Source organism: Pelophylax lessonae, assembly GCF_965119305.1.
Source record: "Pelophylax lessonae genome assembly, chromosome: 12".
Classification (NCBI taxonomy): Eukaryota; Metazoa; Chordata; class Amphibia; order Anura; family Ranidae; genus Pelophylax; species Pelophylax lessonae.
This window is the reverse complement of record NC_138779.1, coordinates 201,415,944-201,441,929: the sequence shown is the minus strand read 5'-3', so window position 1 is coordinate 201,441,929 and position 25,986 is coordinate 201,415,944. Positions and strand designations below refer to the sequence as shown.

The following is a 25,986-nucleotide window of genomic DNA, read 5'->3' as shown; positions in this document are numbered from 1 at the left end:
CATTGTACAGAGTGCAAGGTTCAGGAGTGCATTGCACAGAGTGAAAGGTTCAGGAATGCATTGTACAGAGTGCACTGTTCAGGAATGCATTGTACAGAGTGCAGGTTCAGGAATGCATTGTACAGAGATCAAGGTTCAGGAATGCATTGTACAGAGTGCAGGTTCAGGAGTGCATTGTACAGAGTGCAAGGTTCAGGAATGCATTGTACAGAGTGCAGGTTCAGGAGTGCATTGTACAGAGTGCAGGTTCAGGAATGCATTGTAGAGAGTGTAGGTTCCGCAATGCATTGCACAGAGTGAAAGGTTCAGGAATGCATTGTACAGAGTGCAGTTTCAGGAGTGCATTGTACAGAGTGCAGGTTCAGGAGTGCATTGTACAGAGTACAGGTTCAGGAATGCATTGTACAGAGTGCAAGGTTCAGGAATGCATTGTACAGAGTGCAGGTTCAGGAGTGCATTGTACAGAGTACAGGTTCAGGAATGTGTTGTACAGAGTGAAAGGTTCAGGAATGCATTGTACAGAGTGCAGTTTCAGAAATGCATTGTACACAGTGCAGGTTCAGGAATGCGTTGTACAGAGTGCAGGTTCAGGAATGCATTGTACGGAGTGCAGGTTCAGGAATGCATTGTACAGAGTGCAGATTCAGGAATGCGTTGTACAGAGTGCACTGTTCATGAGTGCTATGTACAGAGTGCACTGTTCAGGAGTGCATTGTACAGAGTGCAGGTTCAGGAATGCATTGTACAGAGTGCAAATTCAGGAATGCATTGTGCAGAGTGCACTGTTCAGGAGTGCATTGTACAGAGTGCAGGTTCAGGAATGCATTGTACAGAGAGCAGGTTCAGGAATGCATTGTACAGAGTGCACTGTTCAGGAATGCATTGTACAGAGTGCAGGTTCAGGAATGCATTGTACAGAGTGCAAGGTTCAGGAGTGCATTGTACAGAGTGCAGGTTCAGGAATGCATTGCACAGAGTGAAAGGTTCGGTAATGCATTGTACAGAGTGCACTGTTCAGAAATGCATTGTACAGAGTGTAGGTTCAGGAATGCATTGTACAGAGTGCAGGTTCAGGAATGCATTGTAGAGAGTGCAAGGTTCAGGGGTGCATTGCACAGAGTGAAAGGTTCAGGAATGCATTTGTACAGAGTGAAAGGTTCAGGAATGCATTGCACAGAGTGAAAGGTTCAGGAATGCATTGTACAGAGTGCAGGTTCGGGAATGCATTGTACAGAGATCAAGGTTCAGGAATGCATTGTACAGAGTGCAGGTTCAGGAATGCATTGTACAGAGTGCACTGTTCAGGAATGCATTGTACAGAGTGCAGGTTCATGAATGCATTGTACTGAGTGCAGGTTCAGGAAGGTATTATACAGAGCGCACTGTTCAGGAAGTTGTTAAAGTGCAAAGACACCAATGAATTAAACATGGCACACTTACATCCTAAAATCTTGATTAGCAGCATATATTAGCCGAGGGAAGAATGGCGGCATCAAATAGATAATAAATGACAGCAGCCTATAGCAGGACATTCATCAGTATAAACCTCTATCCAGCACAGACAGGGATTGGTGGGCAAGCTAGCGGGGCGTACAGCCAATGAGAGTGTGAGTCCATGAGTGGAGCTGTCAAATTGAAGCTGTGATGTCGGGAAGGGTGTGACCAAAGTACGGGGCTCCGCCCCTTTGTTCTCATACGTTGGTGGGTGGGAAAGAAGGTGGCAGGGGGCGGGGCTAACTACTGCATGTGCACCCACAGCTCCGTATAATCAACCTGAAATATACAGAGCTGTAGGTGCACATGCAGTAGTTTAGAAAGGGCTGAATCGCGGGCAGAATCACTGCGATTCCATCCGTGATCCAGAACGTACAGAGTGCAGGTTCAGGAATGCATTGCACAGAGTGCACTGTTCAGGAATGCATTGTACAGGGTGTAGGTTCAGGAGTGCATTGTACAGAGTGCACGGTTCAGGAGTGCATTGTACAGAGTGCAGGTTCAGGAATGCATTGTAGAGAGTGCAAGGTTCAGGAATGCATTGTACAGAGATCAAGGTTCAGGAATGCATTGTACAGAGTGCAGGTTCAGGAGTGCATTGTACAGAGTGCAAGGTTCAGGAGTGCATTGCACAGAGTGAAAGGTTCAGGAATGCATTGTACAGAGTGCACTGTTCAGGAATGCATTGTACAGAGTGCAGGTTCAGGAATGCATTGTACAGAGATCAAGGTTCAGGAATGCATTGTACAGAGTGCAGGTTCAGGAGTGCATTGTACAGAGTGCAAGGTTCAGGAATGCATTGTACAGAGTGCAGGTTCAGGAGTGCATTGTACAGAGTGCAGGTTCAGGAATGCATTGTAGAGAGTGCAGGTTCCGCAATGCATTGCACAGAGTGAAAGGTTCAGGAATGCATTGTACAGAGTGCAGTTTCAGGAGTGCATTGTACAGAGTGCAGGTTCAGGAGTGCATTGTACAGAGTACAGGTTCAGGAATGCATTGTACAGAGTGCAAGGTTCAGGAATGCATTGTACAGAGTGCAGGTTCAGGAGTGCATTGTACAGAGTACAGGTTCAGGAATGCGTTGTACAGAGTGAAAGGTTCAGGAATGCATTGTACAGAGTGCAGTTTCAGAAATGCATTGTACACAGTGCAGGTTCAGGAATGCGTTGTACAGAGTGCAGGTTCAGGAATGCATTGTACGGAGTGCAGGTTCAGGAATGCATTGTACAGAGTGCAGATTCAGGAATGCGTTGTACAGAGTGCACTGTTCATGAGTGCTATGTACAGAGTGCACTGTTCAGGAGTGCATTGTACAGAGTGCAGGTTCAGGAATGCATTGTACAGAGTGCAAATTCAGGAATGCATTGTGCAGAGTGCACTGTTCAGGAGTGCATTGTACAGAGTGCAGGTTCAGGAATGCATTGTACAGAGAGCAGGTTCAGGAATGCATTGTACAGAGTGCACTGTTCAGGAATGCATTGTACAGAGTGCAGGTTCAGGAATGCATTGCACAGAGTGAAAGGTTCGGTAATGCATTGTACAGAGTGCACTGTTCAGAAATGCATTGTACAGAGTGTAGGTTCAGGAATGCATTGTACAGAGTGCAGGTTCAGGAATGCATTGTAGAGAGTGCAGGTTCCGCAATGCATTGTACAGAGTGCAAGGTTCAGGGGTGCATTGCACAGAGTGAAAGGTTCAGGAATGCATTTGTACAGAGTGCACTGTTCAGGAATGCATTGTACAGAGTGAAAGGTTCAGGAATGCATTGCACAGAGTGAAAGGTTCAGGAATGCATTGTACAGAGTGCAGGTTCGGGAATGCATTGTACAGAGATCAAGGTTCAGGAATGCATTGTACAGAGTGCAGGTTCAGGAATGCATTGTACAGAGTGCACTGTTCAGGAATGCATTGTACAGAGTGCAGGTTCATGAATGCATTGTACTGAGTGCAGGTTCAGGAAGGTATTATACAGAGCGCACTGTTCAGGAAGTTGTTAAAGTGCAAAGACACCAATGAATTAAACATGGCACACTTACATCCTAAAATCTTGATTAGCAGCATATATTAGCCGAGGGAAGAATGGCGGCATCAAATAGATAATAAATGACAGCAGCCTATAGCAGGACATTCATCAGTATAAACCTCTATCCAGCACAGACAGGGATTGGTGGGCAAGCTAGCGGGGCGTACAGCCAATGAGAGTGTGAGTCCATGAGTGGAGCTGTCAAATTGAAGCTGTGATGTCGGGAAGGGTGTGACCAAAGTACGGGGCTCCGCCCCTTTGTCCTCATACGTTGGTGGGTGGGAAAGAAGGTGGCAGGGGGCGGGGCTAACTACTGCATGTGCACCCACAGCTCCGTATAATCAACCTGAAATATACAGAGCTGTAGGTGCACATGCAGTAGTTTAGAAAGGGCTGGTTGGGGAAATAGGGATTAATTGGTAAGACCACATCCCGGAACATAGAGACAAAGAGGAAAACCCCCAATGGGACTTTTTAGGTCTTAAACAGTAATCTACTGCTATAAAAGCAATGAAAAAAAGAATGAAAGTTTGTATAAAAAATTCAATTATATTACAAAAATATATAAAAAACATGGAGAAAACAGTAAATGACATATAAAGACAAGACAGATGGGTGGCTAGCCCTAAAATGACCACATCCTGTAAGTATCTTGGTACATAGTAACAAAGAACAATTGAGTCATAATGTTAGATACGCCCATCTAACACCCATCATATACTGTTTTCTCCGTCTTTTTTATATATTTTTGTAATAACATTACATTTTTTATACAAACTTTCATTATTACCCTTTTTTTTCATTGCTTTTATAGCAGTGGATTACTGTTTAAGACCTAAAAAGTCCCATTGGGGGTTTTTCTCTTTGTCTCCACATGCAGTAGTTGGTCCCTCCCCCTGCCACCTTTTTCTCTGCCCACCAATGTGTAAACGCTGGCTGTTTTCTCTATACATGGAACAAAGGGACGGAGCTCCACATATCGGCCCCGCCCTTCTTGACATCAGAGTTTCAATTTGACAGCTCCACTCATGGATTCACACACGCTCTCATTGTGGCTGTATGCCCTGCAGGCTTGGGACTGTTGGGACTCAAGGTATGCTACTCCACAACTTGTGGTCTCGTCACATCTCTCTGCGGCCGCCCTCCATACAGCAGTGCTGTGCCGGCAGCCGGTCCATTACTGATTCCGGGTGCAGGATGCCGGTGCCCCCCTGCTAAGTTGCGCCCTAGGGGGCTGTCTAGGTCGCCTTACAGGTAGCGCCGGCTCTGTTGGAGACCATTTTTTGCCAACTGTGTCCTGAATTTATCTTAATTTCTTGTCCTGTAGACACCACTGCAAGTGACAGCAGTTAGTGGTGTATTTAAGTTTTGTGCTGCCCTAGGCCTGACTAAACTTGTGCACCCCCTAATTTAAATATGACCCACCCCTTTATGTAAAGGCCACACCCCTTCCTGTTTATGACCTGCCCTGTTAGCTATAAACCACAGTCTATCAGTGCCCATCAGGGTAGCCTCATCAGTTCCCATAGGTTCAGCCTCATCATTGCCCATCAGTGCAGCCTTATCAGCGCAGCCTCATTACTGCCCATCAGCGGAGCCTCATGGCACTATTTTAAAAGTGTAGCACAAGCTGCCGGGGACCCTTTTCATATGGGAGGCGGAAGGAGACTGTTTTTTTTTTAGCTTTTTTGCTGCCCCCCTGCAAAGTGCCACCCTAGGCCTGGGCCTTGTTGGCCTAGGCCAAGATACAGCACTGACAGCAGTGAGAGGAGAAATTCCCCGTATGCAATCATCATTGAAACAAGTGTCTCCACTGGAAGATTTCCTCTTCATTCCTTTTTTTGGTGACAACAATTCACAGTTATGGATTCCCAGGCACATTCAGCCATGGAGAAAGGGTCACCAGAGGAGAGGAAAATCTCCAGTGGGGACATAGAAAGCAATGAAAACCTTATATATTCTAAGCCTTCTCTACTCTAAAACTCAAAAAGTTTTGACGTTACATACATTTTAGGATACGTTTTTCAAAAGTTTGCAGTCATTGCCCTATTTTACAAGTGGACAGTAGAATCTATTTTTTGTTTTAATTCTTGTACATAACCAATAGTAAAACAGAATTTTGAGCTTCTACATTTCTTTTTACAGACGTTTTCAACCTCTAATCTGTCTTGGGGAAAATGGAGAATTTTACAATGGACAATCCAGTCTCTAATGCTACACTTAAAGAAGAGACCACGATCCCCTGGGCTTTCCATGAATCTACCCCTTATGATTATTCTGAAGAGGATGAAAGGCTGGAACGTATAGCATACCCTCTTCGTGTTTTCTCCCTGGTGGTGTATTCTTCGGCTTTCATACTAGGGACCACCGGGAATGGTTTGGTCATCTATTTCACTGCCTTTGTAATGAAACGGACTGTCAATGTTGTGTGGTTCCTTAATTTAGCCATAGCTGATTTTATCTTCACGTTTTTCCTACCGTTGAGCATTGCCCATGCCTCTCTTAACTATCACTGGCCGTTTGGAAAATTCATGTGCAAGCTGAACAGCACGATTCTATTCATCAATCTGTACGCCAGCATCTTCTTGCTCACCGTGATCAGCATTGATCGATTCATCTCAGTTGTGTTTCCTGTTTGGAGTCAGAATCACCGAACTCCGAAGTTGGCCTCTTTTGTAGCCTTGGCAGTATGGATCTTAGCATTCTTTTTCAGTTTACCTTATTTTATATTCCGAGATATCAACGATGATGGAGAAAACCATTTTTCTTGCTATAACAACTTTCATGAGGATGAGGAAGTTGCCTATTCAACGCACAAGACTACAGTAATCATTAGATTTATCGCCAGCTTTTTAATTCCTTTCATCATAATCATCTCATGCTATTCAGTAATTCTTTTCCGTATCCGAAACAATCACATGACCACATCGAGCAAGCCTTTCAACGTTGTCATAGCTGTTATCTTGTCATTTCTTGTCTGCTGGTTTCCCTACCACGTCTTCTCCTTTTTGGAGTTGTCTGCCAATTATGGTGAATATAATGGGAAGCTTTACTTCATAGTTTTTGTTGGAATACCTATCACCTCCAGTTTGGCCTTCATAAACAGTTGTATCAACCCCATTCTCTACGTCTTTATAGGTCGAGATTTTAAACAGAAATTCCAGAGCTCCCTCCGGTCAATATTTGAGAGAGCTTTCACCGAGGAATCTGCCCAAACGGACTTGAAGAGCAAAACCAAATCAACATCAGATTCCCAGCTGGTGTGAAACATTTATGGAACAATACATACTATGAAGACCTTATCGACACCTAATGTGTTTTTCAGGATATGTTCATGCTATAATATTGTTCCCAAGGCTTCATCATCGCAGCAGAGCATTTTATGACATTTGTCAAATACTGAAACTGCCAATTGCTGAAGAACATCATATCCTATCTGGGAATTTCAGAACTACCATTTACTACCATACCACCCTAATTAAAAACAGTTAATAAATCACTGAGGTTACAAGGATCAATAAAAACTTTTATGCATGCCAATTTCCAAGAGAAGATGTTAGAAGCTGATTCCAGATAAACAGATGACATAACTTACTTATAAGGGAGAAGACGTAGAGGTCTTGTCCCTACCCAAGGTTGTGACTGGACAGTGAACAGAGAAGCAGTAAACTGTTGAGTTTGCCTCTCTGTCTCTCTGCTCTCTCCACCTTTCAGCATGTTCCTTGTTAGCACATTCGCACGGATCAGCTCCTTGTGTTGAATCTCCAATTTCCACTCTGAGCTCTGCTGTACAATGGATTGCAAGCGGATGAAGCAAAGTCAAGTTTAGGTGCTTGAGTTAAAAAAAAAGTAATGACGTAATAATAAATACAGAACCGCATTAATTTGTGTCTTTTATGTCTAGCTGGAATTCAGCTTTCAAATAAATAAAGCTATTACAGATATATTTAATAAACTAAGGTTCCTTCTTTTCAGTTTGAATTACTGTAAAAAGATCCTACAAATTGCATTCCATATGCAACTAACCTATAGAAAAATACAGAGGATGCCATTGGTGACCTCCTTCTGAAAATGCTTATAATCTTTTCTTTGCATGTCATGGCCCTTCCTCCTCTGGGAGTGCCAAATTACTCTCTGTGCTGGTCCAGCTCCTCTGTCCCTCCCCTCTCCTCCCACATAACCTTTTATACTGCAGTCAGGAGAGGAGATAATGAGAATACTGTATAGAGTGTGACTTGAGTCTGCTGGGACTGCTGATATCACATTCACAGTAGTGGCATCCAGCAGCAGTATCTTGGCTTTTGGACTTCTACGCAAGTAGAGGTAAATAAAATGCATAAAATATGTTCAATGCGCGTATATTCTTATGGGAAGGTTTTGTTGTAATGTATGGTCAGGTGACAGGGACTCTTTAAAGGTCAATGAAACTTCCTACAGCTTTTCACTCTGATATAAGAATGAATGCCGATTTCTACCCAATTAGCCAATACAAGCATCAATTCAAAGAGTTATTTTATGCTCCCATATTTGGTGTAGCTAGTGATACATATCTATATAAAATAATATTATTATCATTAGTAGTAATAGTATAATAATAATAAAAATAATATATATATATATATATATATATATATATATATATATATATATATATATATATGAATATATATATATATATATATATATATATATATATATATATATATATATATATATATATATATATATATATATATATGTACATACATACATAGGTATGTATCACAAGCTACAGCAAATATGGGAGCATAAAATAACTCTTTGAATTGATGCTTGTATTGGCTGATTGGGTAGAAATGGACATTCATTCTTATATCGGAGTGAAAAGCTGTAGGAAGTTTCATTGACCTCTAAAGAGTCCCTGTCACCTGACCATACACAAGAAAAGTCCTTTGTCCCTATTGCATAATTGATGTATTATTATTATCATTATCATTATTATTATTAATATTATTATTATTATTATTACCGTAATCATTGTTTGAAGAAAGAGTGTACTATCTGTCATGTTATATTTCTGTATATGACCTTAAATTGTAAGACTTTACCTTCCCCACACTATCCAAAATTAAATTTTAAAAAATCTGGCTGGAGTTGTGTCTTTTTAAAATTATTATTATTATTATTATTATTATTAATATTATTATTATTATTAGATTATACTATTACTAATAATAATAATAATAATCTCAGAAAATTAGAATATTTCAAAAAACCAATAAAATAATAAATAAATATAAGTAAATAAATTTGTTAACCACTTAAGCCCCGGAGGATTTGGCTGCTAAACGACCAGGGGGTATTTTGCGATTCGGCACTGCGTGACTTTAACGGACAATTGCGCGGTCGTGCGACGCTGTACCTAAACGAATTTGGCGTCCTTTTTTTCCCACAAACAGAGCTTTCTTTTGGCGGTATTTGATCACCTGTGCGATTTTTTGATCACGCGCTATAAACAAAAAAAGAGCGTCAATTTTGCAAAAATAGCAATATTTTTCCCTTTTTTTTATATGAAATTCCCCCCAAAAAAAATGCAAAAATCAAAATTTTTTAACATTTTCGGCCAATTTGTTTTATGCTACCTATGTTTGGTAAAAAAAAAATCGCAAAAAGCGTATTTTGATTGGTTTGCGCAAAAGTTATTGCGTTTACTGACTAAGGGAAAGATTTTGGTCATTTTTGTTGTTTTTTTTTTTAACGCGTAATGGCGGCGATCTGCGATTTTTTTTGCGGTACTGCGACATTGCGGCGGACAGATCGGACCCTTGACTGACATTTTTGACACTTTTGGGGTTACCAGTGACATTTCTACAGTAATCAGTGCTATATATATGCACTGTTACTGTAAAAATACACTGGTAGTGAAGGGGTTAACTTTATTTGAGAGGGAGGGGCTGTGTGTGTCCCTAGGGGCGTGATTCTTACTGTGATTGGCTGTGGCTTCAGCTGTATGCAGAGTGATCAACGGATCTACATAGTAGATCCATATGATCAGCTCTCATACAGAGGGGAGAATGACAGGCAGCTTGTTTACACAAGCTGCCTGACTTTCTCCCTCTCCCCCGCCGATCACAGAGTGGCCGGCGGACATCGGGTCCGCCGGTCACACGCGCGGGGGGATCCGTGAACACGCGGGAGCGCGCCTCCGGCGGCGCGCGCTCGCTCCCTAGACCCTCACAAGCTAGTGACGTAGCCCTACCTCACTTTGCCTGTGAGGGGCTGACCGCCGACGTAGATCGGCGTGCGGCGGTCGGCAAGTGGTTAATACAGAAATGTTGGCTTACTGAAAAGTATGTCCATGTACAGTATAGTATGCACTCAAAACTTGGTCAGGGCTCCTTTTGCATGAATTACTACATCAATGCGGCGTGGCATGGAGGCGATCAGCCTGTGGCACTGCTGAGGTGTTATGGAAGCCTAGGTTGCTTTGATAGCAGCTTTCATCTCATCTGCATTGTTGGGTCTGGTGTCTCTCATCTTCCTCTTGACAATACCTCACAGATTCTCTATGGGGTTTAGGTCAGGCGAGTTTGCTGGCTAATCAAGCACAGTGATACCATGATCATTAAACCAGGTATTGGTAGTTTTGGTAGTGTGGGCGTTGCCAAGTCCTGCTGGAAAATGAAATCCGAATCTCCATAAAGCTGGTCAGCCAGGGGAAGCATGAAGTGCTCTAGAATTTCCTGCTAGAGGGCTGTGCTGACTTTGGACTTGAATAAACTTAGTGGATCAAGACTAGGGATGATCGAACGGTTCGGGTCGACCATCGGTTCGACCCGAACATTGGCTGTTCGAGGTTCGGCCGAATTCCGAACTTTTTTCTGAAAAAGTTCGGAATTCGGCAACCAGAACCGACAGGAAATGGGCTTTAAAAGCCCGTGATTGGACCAGAACCATCAGTAAAAGCCAATTGAGGGAGCAGGAGAATGCTAGGAATGTGATTGGAGTGACTAGGGGGTCCAGAGGCCAATCATTAGTGAATACACCCCCCCCGGTATATAAGATAGCCCTGCCAAATTCCTAGCATTGTAATACAGGGACATGGAAGAGAGTGGAATCAGTTCTGTTACCTCTGCTTCAAAAGTGTAATTTAGCAATTATTAGTGTGAGGAAAGGGATATCTAGTGTAGTTAGGGTGCTATTTTCCACTTTAGTTAGAATCAAAAATCTAGTTTCTGTAGGGAAAGTGTTAAGTGCCAGGGTGACCGTAGTGTAGTGTAGGGTGAACTGACTCTGACTGCTATGGCAGGGTGATCAAACCCTTCCATGTCAGGGTGACCGCTATAGAGAAAAGATCGTTTCTCTTAGAACACTTATAGAACATCGATATGGCTTCGCCCCTGTCACCCGGCTTTTTGCTGCAGGCGTTTCTAGGACTTTTTTGAGGAAATGTTTGGAGTCAGGCATGACATCTGAACTTGTGTGTAGGGGTATATACACACACACACATGTATGTATATATACACATACAGTATATAGGTGTGAAAGTAGCAGAACCCTATGCTTGCGCTAATGAAATAATTAACAGGCATATGGCTCCTCTCCTATCACACCTATATATGTGTAAGTGTATAAATACATATAAGTATGTGTGTATATATATACCCCTATACACAAGTTCAGATGATTTGCCTGCCTCCAAAGACCCCCAAAAAATGTCCAAAAAAAACGCATGCGCCAAAAAAAAAACGCCCAGGTGTGTTATTGCAGGCTTTTTTTTTTTGGGCATTTTTTTGGGGTCTTTGGAGGCAGGCATGACATCTGAACTTCTGTATAGGGGTATATATACACACCTACACATATATAGGTGTGAAAGTAGCAGAACACTATGCTTGCGCTAATTAAATAATTAACAGGCAAATGGCTCCGCTCCTATCACACCTATATATGTGTAAGTGTATAAATACATATAAGTATGTGTGTATATATATCCCTATACAGAAGTTCAGATGTTATGCCTGCCTCCAAAGGCGCCAAAAAAAATGTCCAAAAAAACGCTAGCGCCAAAAAAAAAAAAACGCCCAGGTGTGTTGTTGCAGGCATTTTTTTGGGGTCTTTGGAGGCAGGCATAACATCTGAACTTGTGTATAGGGGTATATATACACACATACTTGTGAGTTTTAATTGTATTGCTCCTGTGGGGTATCTAGTGGATAGTGTGGAAGCATTGTCAACTGTGTTTTTTCAATTTTATTTACCCCTGCACATTTGATTATGTACCAGCAGGTGGCACCACTGGCACTTGAGCATGATTGATTTTTTCCCTGGTTCTTGTGCTTATAGTGAGGAGAATTCCTTTTTGTTTGTACTATTTTCTTTTTTTAAGTAGGTCTCACTTATGACGCTGCACATCGGCATTTACGTCCTTTGGGTTTCTATCTCTCTCTTTTTCCATTGGATGTGGCCGCCTTTGTGCATCGAGGTATGGATTGGCTAGAGGAAGCGTAGTGATCCCTTCGGATTGGTCCCTTGATGGTGGCTTTCCGATTGATCTCGGATAAAGTTTCTGGGGTGATATGCTAGACACTTCCTCTATCTATACTAATGTGTGGTTAGCGTTTGCGGGTGGGTGGAGTCGGCTGGAATGCATGCCGCTCCTCCCCTTCCGCTACTCTTGGGCCATTTAATGTGGGTGATCGGCGGCGCCAAACCACGCCCCCTGATGACGTCAGGATCTGACGAAACCGGTAGGGGACGAGCAACGTCCGCTTTGCGAACACCTACACGGCTACAGCTACCACACCGTCCATTTATGAGTTCCCCACAGGACATTGACCAATGATGCTTATTTACATCGATCTAATGTGAGTGTTACATTGGCTCTTCAATCATTAAAGTGTTTGTGTTTAAATATACTGCACCATGAGGAGTATTTCTTCTTTTATTTGCTATTGGGTCTAATATCATTCCCATGAGAGGATCGGTTGTGAGCATGCAGAGGCATTTCCTGTTGGAGGAGATTTCGCATTTGTCCATCTACTGTGGTGCGTGAGGAGTCCCTGTCTGAGGGGCATTGAAATCCCTGTAATGGGGATTATATGTTTTTGGTAAGAGGCCATACTTATTGGTGCTTCACATCTTCTAATTCATCACCTGGGTCTTGGACTTCTGATAGGACTCCTTTTCCCATGGACTTTTCTTATTGTTTTACAGTTTTTTTGATGTATTGTGCATATCATTACCTCAAATACTGACGGATATTGTGATTACCATATCAAGCGCTGCATACATTTTTTTCATTTTTTTAGGTTGAGGTACAACAACTTCCTTATGCTAGCAGCTGATACTGTAATTTTATCATCTCTTTAGATTAAGCGCAGTATAATTTGTTTTCATTTATATATATACAGTATATATATATAAATATATATATATACCAAACAAAAAATGCCATTGGTTTTAACTAGGGAGGGGCGAGATGCGCTTTCCCCGATATATCGGAATCGGCTCCTGAGGTTACCGATATTGCAGATATTTAGGGAGAGTGCTTGTACCGGAGTGATGCCTGCAGCTAGAGGCATCACCCCAGTTCCAGCATCCATAGCCGGCGGTCGGCTGTCTTGTAATGACAACCGTTGCAGCTTAGAAGCCACTTGGCTGTCATTACAAGGAGCAGGAGGGGACGTCTCCCCCCTCCCGCTGACTTCCGCGGCTCGCCCGGGTCTCCAGTTCCACCGGGAGACCCGGGCATCTTACCTGCACGGTCGCTGAACAGAAGACCCGATCAATACCCGCATTCGGCTCTGATCGGGTCTCCATGTAAAAACCCGGAAGTGATGTCATGACATCACTTCGGGGTACTCGGCGGCAAATTAAAAAAAATGCGAGCATTCAAAACAGCCAAACTTGGCGTTTTGAATGCTTTTAAGGGCAGAGGAGGGGTTTGGTGTCTTTTAGCCCCCAGATCCCTCTACCAGAGTACCTGTAAAAAAAAAAAAATATTTACAGTGGGTACGGAAAGTATTCAGACCCCCTTAAATTTTTCACTCTTTGTTATATTGCAGCCATTTGCTAAAATCATTTAAGTTCATTCTTCTTCCTCATGAATGTACACATAGCACCCCATACTGACAGAAAAACACAGAATTGTTGACATTGTTGCAGATTTATTAAAAAAGAAAAACTGAAATATCACATGGTCCTAAGTATTCAGACCCTTTGCTCAGTATTTAGTAGAAGCCCCCTTTTGATCTAATACAGCCAGGAGTCTTTTTGGGAAAGATGCAACAAGTCTTTCACACCTGGATTTGGGGATCCTCTGCCATTCCTCCTTGCAGATCCTCTCCAGTTCTGTCAGGTTGGATGGTAAACGTTGGTGGACAGCCATTTTTAGGTCTCTCCAGAGATGCTCAATTGGGTTTAAGTCAGGGCTCTGGCTGGGCCATTCAAGAACAGTCACGGAGTTGTTGTGAAGCCACTCCTTCGTTATTTTAGCTGTGTGCTTAGGGTCATTGTCTTGTTGGAAGGTAAACCTTCGGCCCAGTCTGAGGTCCAGAGCACTCTGGAGAAGGTTTTTGTCCAGGATATCCCTGTACTTGGCCGCATTCATCTTTCCCTCGATTGCAACCAGTCGTCCTGTCCCTGCAGCTGAAAAACACCCCCAGAGCATGATGCTGCCACCACCATGCTTCACTGTTGGGACTGTATTGGACAGGTGATGAGCAGTGCCTGGTTTTCTCCACACATACCGCTTAGAATTAAGGCCAAAAAGTTCTATTTTGGTCTCATCAGACCAGAGAATCTTATTTCTCACCATCTCGGAGTCCTTCAGGTGTTTTTTAGCAAACTCCATGCGGGCTTTCATGTGTCTTACACTGAGGAGAGGCTTCTGTCGGGCCACTCTGCCATAAAGCCCCGACTGGTGGAGGGCTGCAGTGATGGTTGACTTTCTACAACTTTCTCCCATCTCCTGACTGCATCTCTGGAGCTCAGCCACAGTGATCTTTGGGTTCTTCTCTACCTCTTTCACCAAGGCTCTTCTCCCCCGATAGCTCAGTTTGGCCGGACGGCCAGCTCTAGGAAGGGTTCTGGTCGTCCCAAACGTCTTCCATTTGAGGATTATGGAGGCCACTGTGCTCTTAGGAACCTTAAGTGCAGCAGAAATCTTTTTGTAACCTTGGCCAGATCTGTGCTTTGCCACAATTCTGTCTCTGAGCTCTTCAGGCAGTTCCTTTGACCTCATGATTCTCATTTGCTCTGACATGCACTGTGATCTGGAAGGTCTTATATAGACAGGTGTGTGGCTTTCCTAATCAAGTCCAATCAGTATAATCAAACACAGCTGGACTCAAATGAAGGTGTAGAACCATCTCAAGGATGATCTGTGTTTTTCTGTCAGTATGGGGTGCTATGTGTACATTCATGAGGAAGAAGAATGAACTTAAATGATTTTAGCAAATGGCTGCAATATAACAAAGAGTGAAAAATTTAAGGGGGTCTGAATACTTTCTGTACCCACTGTATGTATATATATATATATATATATATATATATATATATATATATATATATATATATATATAAAACATTTTTTTTTAATGTCCGAAAATATTGGCTAATATCGGCCGATACCGATATCAGATGACCAAAATATCGGTATCGGCAAAAAAACTATATTGGTCGATCACTAGTTTTAACCCTTCCCCATTCTATCTAGCATAAAATATTTTATCTAATAATATCTAAAAAATGACTTGGATATTCGTCAAGTGATAATAATTAATAGTATATTTGACTGATAATAGTATTGAATTATTGTTAATGTTAACAATAATGATTATAATAATAATATTAATGATAGTTTATTGGACAACCAGATAAACTTGATGATGTTCACACGTCTTCCACGACAAGCCACATTTGGCATGTCATTTTTTTTTGGGGGGGGGGGGGTGAGTACCTAGTTTTGACAGGTATCCAATCCCACTTCTGCTCGGGCTGCCTAGGAAATAAACTCCCATTGACTGTTTATACCTATAGGTAAGCCTATAATTACCTTAGCTATAGGTCGTGTAAATATCTCCTAAACGTGCACTGTTTAGGAGATATTTACTGTATATGCAGCTGATGATGTTATCGGTGGATGCGTTCTGAAGGAATGGACATCCCTGCCACTTCTTCAGAGTCCTGTGCGGTGACCGACGACTCCCAGGCGCATGCGCAGGAGCAATGTCACGTGGCTCTGGCCAGTTGCACAGCCTGAGTCCGGGGATCCCGGAAGGAGGACGGGTGAAGACGGATGCGGCCTCCAGAGGTGACAACGAGGGCTTCGTTTGCAGGTGAGTTTTACATAATGTGCTCGTATGCGATTACGCCTTTACTTTGCAGGTCAGAAAAAAAAGGAAAAAGCAACAGTTTACTTCCTCTTTAAATCTTAAGTTTTTACTAAAACCAGTAAACATCAAATGCAGAGGCAATTATTTAATATGATAAATTATAGTTACATTTATATAGTCTGACAGATACAACCAGCCCTTTGAGGGCAACCATAATGCTGAAGGCAGTCGCAATGAAATTGGGTTTGACACCCCAGACCTAAACCGTCTAGATGCGTTTACATGCACTTATAAGCATCAGCCTTTTTTTCTGCCTGAACTCTACTGCCAGGATGGATGGGCAAATATCCTGTGTGCATGAAGGCTTAGGCCTAGGAAGCCTCAATATATTACATTTTTGTTCTTGTGTTTGGAAGGCCACTGCGCAAATACGGTGTGAGAAAAATATTGCAACGATCCCCATTTTATTTCCTAGGGTCTCTGCTAAAAAAATATATATATATATATAATGTTTGGGGGTTCTAAGTAGTTTTCTAGCAAAAAAAAATGATTTTTCCTTGTAAACAACAAGTGTCAGAAATAGGCCCGGGCCTTCAGTGGTTAAAGCAGTTTGGTGGGTTTGAAGGCCTTGTGCACACTGGACATTTTTTAACTCTCCTGGACGCCTTTTCTCCTGGCAGCAGCATTTTGGCAGAAAAAAGCACTTGATACTTGCATGCGCGTAGCGCGTCTAGGCGTGTCAAGCGATTGGGCGTTAATTCGTTTAATTGGCCAGGAAAATAATTTATTCTGGCCATTGAAATTAATTATTACTCAAGCGCTAAGTGTGCCCAGCATGGATGCGTTTACACACGTCAATCTTTTTTCTGTTGAAACGCATCGTGGGGTTCTTCCTCTAAACTCTTCTAAACATCTATATGTACATGGACACATATTTAATTTACTAATACTGGAGAGTGCAAAATCTGGTGCATACAGCTGTGCATGGTAGCCAATCAGCTTCTACACAAATCTTTCTACAGGACAACTATTAGTCGGCACTCCACAAATCTGGCCTTTATGGAAGAGTGGCAAGAAGAAAGCCACTGTTGAAAGAAAGACATAAGAAGTCCTGTTTGCAGTTTGTGAGAAGCCATGTGGGGGACACAGCAAACAAGTGGAAGAAGGGGCTCTGGTCAGATGAGACCAAAATTTTACTTTTTGGCCTAAAAAGCAAAATGCTATGTGTGGTGCAAAACTAACACGGCACATCACCCTGAACACACCATCCCTACTGTGAAACATGATGGTGGCAGCATCATGTTGTGGGGATGCTTTTCTTCAGCGGGGACAGGGAAGCTGGTCAGAGTTGATGGGGAGATGGATGGAGCCAAATACAGGGCAATCTTAGAAGAAAACCTGTTAGAGTCTGAAAAAGACTTGAGACTGGGGCGGAGGTTCACCTTCCAGCAGGACAACGACCCGAAACATACAGCCAGAGCTACAATGGAATGGTTTACATCAAAGCATATTTGTTAAATATATATATATACTCAATAGAGTATATTCTCCGCACCTAGGAAGGCTAGGGGGTGGGGTGGATTTTTAAAAACTAAGGGATAGCAGCTGCTATAGTGTGTGTAGGATTGATTGGAAAAGATAAATCCCAAACTGATTGGAATTTAATAGCGCTTGCTAGTAGGGACTATGAACAGGCAATTAATATAAAACTAAATGTCACCAAATAAATTATCATTAAAATCAAGTAAAATGCATAAATAGTATCAATAAAATTGATTAATATAGGATAGTATACCCAATAAATATCATATAAATATAGTCAAATAGGTGTCATAAAGTGCAAAAAAGTGCAAAAATTAAATTATATATATAGTCCAGTAAAAGTTCATAAGTGACTTGGTGAAAGTTAAATACACTGCTGTGCAAAGAAAAGTGCAGGTGCTCAGTGCTGGATCCTCCTATGGTCCAATTGGGGGGATACCGCTCTCCACGCTACAGACTTCATGCTAGCGGGCGCGGCTTTATTATGTGTTATCTGATCTCTATTTTTGGAAATAAACCCTTTTGAAATGGTACTTCACCATCTGGAGCCATTTATTTTTCCCTACCCGGATCTTGAGGACATCGCCTGTCTAGGATAGGATCTCGGTCGGTGAGGGACAAGCCCAGCAGGTACCGCATCTGAGGCCAGGAGGGCCAACAAGCTGTATTGGTCTTTGTGCCGTAAGGTAACTCAGACCCACTACATTTGGTAAGCTTACATCTTACCTATCCTAGAATCACTCGTTTGGCTATTGGACCATAGGAGGATCCAGCACTGAGCACCTGCACTTTCCTTTGCACAGCAGTGTATTTAACTTTCACCAAGTCCCTTATGAACTTTTACTGGACTATATATATAATTAAATTTTTGCACTTTTTTTGCACTTTATGACACCTATTTGACTATATTTATATGATATTTATTGGGTATACTATCCTATATTAATCAATTTTATTGATACTATTTATGCATTTTACTTGATTTTAATGATAATTTATTTGGTGACATTTAGTTTTATATTAATTGCCTGTTCATAGTCCCTACTAGCAAGCGCTATTAAATTCCAATCAGTTTGGGATTTATCTTTTCCAAAGCATATTTGTGTGTTAGAATGGCCCAGTCACAGTCCAGACCTAAATCCAATTGAGAATCTGTGTCAAGACTTGAAAATTGCTGTTCACAGATGCTCTCCATCCAATCTGACAGAGCTTGAGATATTTTGCAAAAAAGAATGGGCAGTAATGTCCCTCTCTAGATGTGCAAAGCTGATAGAGACATCCCCAAAAAGACTTGCAGCTGTAATTGCAGGGAAAGGAGGTTCTACAAAGTATTGGGGGGAGGGGAAGGAGGGGGGGGGGGGGTGAATACAAATGCACGCCACACTTTTCACATATTTATTTGTGAAAAATTTTGAAAATCATTTATCATTTTCCTTCCACTTCACAATTATGTGCCACTTTGTGTTGGTCTATCACATAAAATCCCAATAAAATACATTAACGTTTTTGGTTGTAACATAACAAAATATGAAAAATGTCAAGGGGTATGAATACTTTTCCAAGGCACTGCCTTTTTAGAGGCAGGGAAAAAAAAAAAAACACCAGAGGCCTCAAACAACCATGTTAAAAACATCCAGTGTGCATTGTTGGCAATAATTCAGAATCGCATGGCCCTAGGTATCAAAGTTCCTTCAGATATCTGGGAGCACTCAATGAGACACAGGGGCGGCAGGTACGATGTCTCAGAATGCTCGGCTTTATTCAAATAGTAAAGAACGTTTTATAGAGAAACAGAGGCGTAACTAGAACCTTCAGGGCCCCAGTGCAAGAAACCATGAAGGGCCCCCCGGACCCCTGGTCGGGGCCCTTCCCTTCAAGCCTGGGGCTCTTCCCACTGATCCTGGGGCCCTTTACTCTCGTTGCGGGGCCCTTTACTACGGTCCCGCAGTGTGACCCTTTCAAAAGTTCTGCAGTGGGCCCCCTTCCTGCCATCTTGGGGCCTCCCCACGGTGGTGGAATGCCAGGGGTTTGGATCGCAAGTGGGACCTTTGCGATCCTGGAAGTTCACCCACTGGTGTCAGTAGTTTTTATTTTTTTGCATTTTAATTGTATTATTTTTTATTTATTTATTTATTTTTTTTACAATGTCACTGACTATGACTCTGTCCATTCAGAAAAGGAAGGAGCTGGTAAATTACATATTTACCGACCCCTTCCTGGTTCTCTATTGTGACACATCCCCTGCAGCAGCCGGCAGGAGAGGGGAGGGAGCACAGTTGGGGGGGGGGGGACCAGGAGAGCACACAGGGGCCCAGAGACAGCAGAACACAATTGAGCTAGATAGGAGGAGTGGCGGGGGCAGCATACAGAGGAACCAATCTCCTCCATTTTCTTCCTGCAGCTACAGGAGGAAAACGGAGGACAGTGATTTCTCTACATGCTGCCCCCGCCGCCCCTCCTATCCAGGTGTACAGGGGAGCCGAGAGCTGAGCCTTAGAGCGCCCAAAAACACCGAGATTTGAACCAGGCCTAAGGGTGAAATAGATTGTTATTCTAATATGTTACATTTTTTTCAAACAGACACAAAAACTTCCCACAAGAACAGAGTATGATTTACAGGAGAACCTCATCTTTATCTGATCTCCCTGTAAATAGGAGTGTATGGCTATCTGATCTGTAGGTATATAGATAGAGATTCTCAGTATTCAGGAAGGGGTTTCATGTTCTATGTGCAGGGACTCCGATAACACAGGGTGTGCATTGATCAAGAAGATTAAAAAAAAAAAATGTTTTTCTCCATACCATTCAATATCCATCTATATGAGTCTCAACAACTTGGGTAGGGGGCCTACCAAGCCAAGTTCTGAAAGAAACAGCAGAATTTGTTTAAAGCAGTATAGCCAAAGCTCGTTTGGCTGTACTTCTCTTGTGGACCCAGGTCGTTCTGCACTCCAGTGACCCCATAGAGCCGATCCAGGCTCGGGCAAGATCGCAACAATGAAGTCGAGATACACCCACCAGTGGCGGCCCGTCCATTGGGGGCACAGGGACGCCGCCCCCCATATCCATGCGTCCGGCCCCCTAATCTACATGCAGGGCACCGGGCACATGGATTCCAATGGGTTTTTTTTTTTTTTTTGAAGCACGTGATTAGAGTCAGAGGCTCTAATAGACTTCAAAAAGGGGTGGGCTCGGGGCGTAGAGCACTGTGCCCTGAGCCCACCCAGTTGTGTGACAATAGCGAATGAACATTCACTATTGTCACACGGATCCTCCTCCTGGAGTAGAACCCCAGCTCATTTGTAGCCCCACTCAGCAGATCCCCAGCTCATTTGTACCCTCATTCAGCAGATCCCCAACTTATTAGTATCCTTGTTCAGCAGATCCCCTTCCCAGTAGTACTCCCAGCTCTGCTGATCCTCTGTTTTGCTGATCATCCTCTCTCTGGTTCACCCTCACCTCCTCCTAAGCTGCGCACCATGTGTGACATTGCTAGTTTCTCCTGCTCTGGTCCCTCAGCTCTGGTTTGCTGATCCTCCTCTCTCTCTCTGGTCCCTGGTTCTCTGGAAATACTAACAACAACTTACAAAGCTACCTAGTCTCAAAATACCAACCAAATCGTTCTCTCCATTCCTCCCAAGACCTTCTGCTATTTAGCTCCTTGTCACCTCCTCCAATATATATCCCCACCCACAGCTGTCACCACCCTAGGTGGATCAATGGGATCCCCAAGGGACAGCTGATGAGGATGCGGCGGAATTGTAGGGATGACAATGACTACAAACTACAAGCAGATTTATTAATAAATACAGTAGATTTAAAGACAAAGGATATGATCATAAACAATTGATAAACCTCAAAAATCAAATTGGCACTATAAATAGGATAACTTTTTTGAAAGACAAAGAAAAAAATCAATGCCTATTCCGATGTCGCTTTCCTTACACAATATCATAGGAACTACAAAGAATTGGAACAAATTCTAAGGCTACATTGGCCCATTCTTCTAAGGGGTATGACGTTAAGTAAAATATTACCCCCTAAACCAAAATTTGTTTACCGAAGAGTCCCCAATCTCAGGGATAGATTGGTACACAATATTCCAGACCCCCCAAAAACTATGTTTCCTTCTTTCTTAGATCATCATGGTTTCTATTCTTGCGGCAAATGCAAATCTTGCCGCACAGTAAGAAATAGGACCAGAAAATTACAAAAATTCAAATCCAATACCACTTTTAAAGAATACAGTATAAAAAAGTTGATTACGTGCTCCAGCACACATGTCACTTACCTGTTATCCTGCCCATGCGGCCTACAATATGTAGGCCGTACTACGCGCAAGCTGACGGTAAGAATAGGTGAACACCTTAATAATATAAAGAAATTCTTCAAAAAGCACAGTGTCTCATTACATTTTAGATTTTATCACAATAGAGACCCCACATTATTAACATTCAGTGGCATCGACAAGATCGATGTCCACTGGCGTGGAAAAGACATGCGTACAGCTGTATCCAAGAATGAAACATATTGGATTTATGAATTAGGGACACTACAGCCACAGGGTATGAATAAAGACTTAGATCTCGATTGTTTTATAACAAATTTTTAATTTTTTAAAATTTTTTAGTATATATATATCTGGCTATTGCTATGAATTATTCTATTTTAATTATTTCAATGTGAACGGATACATCTTGCGATGACTGCATCCTCACACATTTTTTAATAACATTAATTCTTTATAATATAAATTCCTTTATTGAAAATTATAATGGTTGTTAATTTTATTATATTCCTCAACATAAATATAACATATTTATTTAATTAAAAGCAGTGTTTACTACAGTAATTTTTTTATGCTTGCTTAATATTATTGCACAGCCCTCTAGTGAGAAATAAGTCAGAAAATACTATTATTTTACTCCATTTCATGTCACATAGCAAACTTGTCTCTTGCCTCTTATAATATAATAGAATTTTTTAACAAACTTTGCTATTTCCCTCAGAGAATAATATATATCAACAATAATATTGCCATCTTCTGGACAAAAAGAGGTTATGCACATATAGGGACAGATGCACTTTACCATATATCTTAATGTAAAAAACCTATTAAGTTTTGGGCTGTCTTATATAATATAAGATATAATGTATAAGGTATCCCCCTTTTTAAAAAAAATTATATAATTTATAAACATTTCTTAATAAAAATCATTTGGGTAAATGTCGGCAAATGTATTTGTAATGTTCTGGTACCTTTGGTACCCTAATTCCACTTTTCCTAAGTGTATGCGCCCCACCATTCTCTTTTGGTAAGGTGCGCATACACCTTTAAGACCGATGCTGTCATCACTGAGCGCCGCTGGAGCGGCTATTTCAACCTCCGGCGGTCTCACTCACATGTTCGTTCAACGCCGCATAATCTGCCTTGAAGCTCTCATGCTTGCAAGCATACCTCGCTATCGGAACCACGCTGCTGATCCCTGTATCCCGCTACCGGATCATCCGCTCTTGCCGAACCTCTCCTCTACTACATTGCTACTAGTGATAAGTACCCCACAGGGGAAACCTCTATAACCCTCATACTAAAGCTTACACTATCTAGCTCTGCTTACTAAGGACTATTACTACATCTGCATTAACTAAGATTGCTAGCTCTTGAGCCTATTACCATCTGCTCTTGCACTGGGTTGGTCTATTCTGTATGTTCACCTGCTACTCTATCATCTGCTACCATACATGATTGTTAACCTATCTGCATCCCATCTGCTACTATCTTACTTTCACGAACATTCCTTTCAAGTGTCTGTCATCTACCATCTCTACCCAAACTGTCTCTTCAGCCTATCATCACTATATTACTATATACATAAGTCACTCTAGGAACATCTTATTGAGTGTGTGTATCTACTTGCTGAATTGAGACTATCCACACATGATGAGTCTTGGGAGTTGGGATTGGTGTCTCAGCGTTTCTCTACATGACTACTGAAGTGGAATATTTCTGCAGCTGTAAATCCACATTATACATAAAACGCAGGAGCGTTACAGTATTGCCCTTTCATGGATAGAGGACACCGTAAGGTGTATCCGGCAATGATATGTGTTAAATGGGGGCGGATCTCAGGAGGGCGGTCTCGGCCCTCACTTCCCTTATATAATGTGACCGACGCAGCGTACGCACAACTTCCGATGACGTCATTTCTATGACGAAACGCGTCAAGTTGCAACGCATGCTGCCTCGATCTGGGCCCTTACTTTGAACTGCACGCCGTTTTACCCACTTCCGGGTATGGAGTTCACACGAGTGGACTCGAGAGATAGCCGCGAGGCTTACAAGTCTGCTAAAGGCGCACCAGCTTTTTCTTATTTAGCGAATATTTATATTATTTTCGTGTGATTGGTGTGATGTTTTTTTAAATAAAGAGGATTTTTACCGTCTACACTATGAGGAGTCTTCTTCCTTTTATATACTGAGTACAAACAGGCGCATATTGCGGACCCCCATCCTCCACCAGGAAACCGGAATCATTGTGACCAAGCCTTTACCGATTCCTGCTGGTGTACGCCACCTGGAATCCACCAGATCTGGTAAGTGGGAATTCTTACCATCCTACACCGAAGCGGAGGGTCACATCACTGTTGCATATATGTATGCACCGGCACTTTTTACAGTCGCATGAAAAGACTTTGTTTACTGCACAATTTGCACTATTTCGTATCAGCACTATTGCACCACGGACTTCATGAACTTTATGTGTGATTATAGCAGGGGGGGAGTACCGCGCTTCAAAGGTGCTTCTGTGTTAATTTAATACTGAGTAAATCTAAATTAAATAAATAAATAAATCGTGTAAATCTAATATATAAAGTGCCTAAGTGCTTCAATAATTCATATGGTGTATGTCATAACTCTAGTACATATATAAATCATACATGTGTACATCAAAGAAATTGATAAATAAATAAATAATATTACTCTAAAATTCACAATAAATTCTCAATAATAAATGATGTATAAATACATAGTTGTGCTCTTAAATCCACAATAAAATCTCAATAATAGGTGGTATAAATATAAATATATTAAAGTGCCAAAGTGTCCTTTAACCACTTAAGCCCCGGAAGATTTTACCCCCATTCCGACCAGGGGGTATTTTGTGATTCGGCACTGCGTGACTTTAACGGACAATTGCGCGGTCGTGCGATGCTGTACCTAAACAAATTTGGCGTCCTTTTTTTCCCACAAATAGAGCTTTCTTTTGGTGGTAAATGATCACCTGTGCGATTTTTTGATCACGCGCTATAAACAAAAAAAGAGCGTCAATTTTGCAAAAATAACAATATTTTTCACATTTTTTTATATGAAATTCCCCCAAAAAAAATGTAAAAATCAAAATTTTTTAACATTTTCGGCCAATTTGTTTTATGCTACCTATGTTTGGTAAAAAAAAAAATCGCAAAAAGCGTATTTTGATTGGTTTGCGCAAAAGTTATCGCGTTTACTAACAAAGGGAAAGATTTTTGTCATTTTTGTTGTTTTTTTTTTTTAACGCGTAATGGCGGCGATCTGCAATTTTTTTGCGGGACTGCGACATTGCGGAGGACTGATCGGACCCTTGACTGACATTTTTGACACTTTTGGGGTTACCAGTGACATTTCTACAGTAATCAGTGCTATATATATGCACTGTTACTGTAAAAATACACTGGTAGTGAAGGGGTTAACTTTATTTGGGAGGGAGGGGCTGTGTGTGTCCCTAGGGGCGTGCTTTCTACTGTGATTGGCTGTGGCTTCAGCTGTAAGGACACTGATCAACGGATCTACATAGTAGATCCATGTGATCAGTGTCTTTGCAGCGAGGAGAATGACAGGCAGCTTGTTTACACAAGCTGCCTGACATTCTCCCTCTCCCCCGCCGATCGCCGAGTGGCCGGCGGACATCGGGTCCGCTGGTCACACGCGCGGGGGGGGTCCGTGACCACGCGGGAGCGGGAGCGCGCCTCCGGGGGCGCGCGCTCGCTCCCTAGACCCTCACAAGCAAGCAACGTAGCCCTACGTTAGTTTGCCTGTGAGGGGCTGACCGCCGACGTAGATAGTTGTGCGGCGGTCGGCAAGTGGTTAAACTTAGTAAACTGTGATCAAACAAATTTTCCTCTCAAACTTGCATGCAGGTGCTCTTCAGTGCAGTGACCACTAGGTGTCCTAAGCGCTCACCTCCATTCCTTTTATAATACACCTTATGATATGTGTCTCAGAGATGTGTTCCTTACTCCTCTATGTCGCTTGAAACAGCTGCTGATTACCGAGTTTCCTCCTTATTTAGGGATCGGTTTGCCAGGAATTGTGTGGGGGACCTTTTAGATCTCCAAAATAAATGGGCCAATATAGTGAAGTATAGCCAGTACTTTATTAAAATTATACAGAGTAACACTCACATTGATTCCGTCTTTTTCAGTTGCATAGTACACATGAATGATTTATATATGTACTAGAGTTATGACATACACCATATGAATTATTGAAGCACTTAGGCACTTTATATATTAGATTTACACGATTTATTTATTTATTTAATTTAGATTTACTCAGTATTAAATTAACACAGA

At 42.0% G+C, this 25,986-nt stretch overlaps 2 protein-coding genes across 2 annotated transcripts in view; both read left to right on the top strand.

Moving 5' to 3' along the window:
• LOC309568335 (uncharacterized protein) overlaps positions 1-25,986 on the top strand; it is a 136,557-nt gene that overhangs the window by 88,500 nt on the left and 22,071 nt on the right. The window lies entirely within an intron of this gene.
• LOC309568172 (chemerin-like receptor 1) lies at positions 5,663-7,290 on the top strand. The gene has a single exon (XM_082273808.1). It carries the CDS (start codon positions 5,695-5,697, stop codon positions 6,781-6,783), a length of 1,089 nt encoding a protein of 362 aa, XP_082129934.1. The 5' UTR covers positions 5,663-5,694; the 3' UTR covers positions 6,784-7,290.

Bases quoted from the DNA above. Each gene is read 5' to 3' on its own strand.
- LOC309568172 (XM_082273808.1), top strand. From the start codon at position 5,695: ATGGAGAATTTTACAATGGACAATCCAGTCTCTAATGCTACACTTAAA.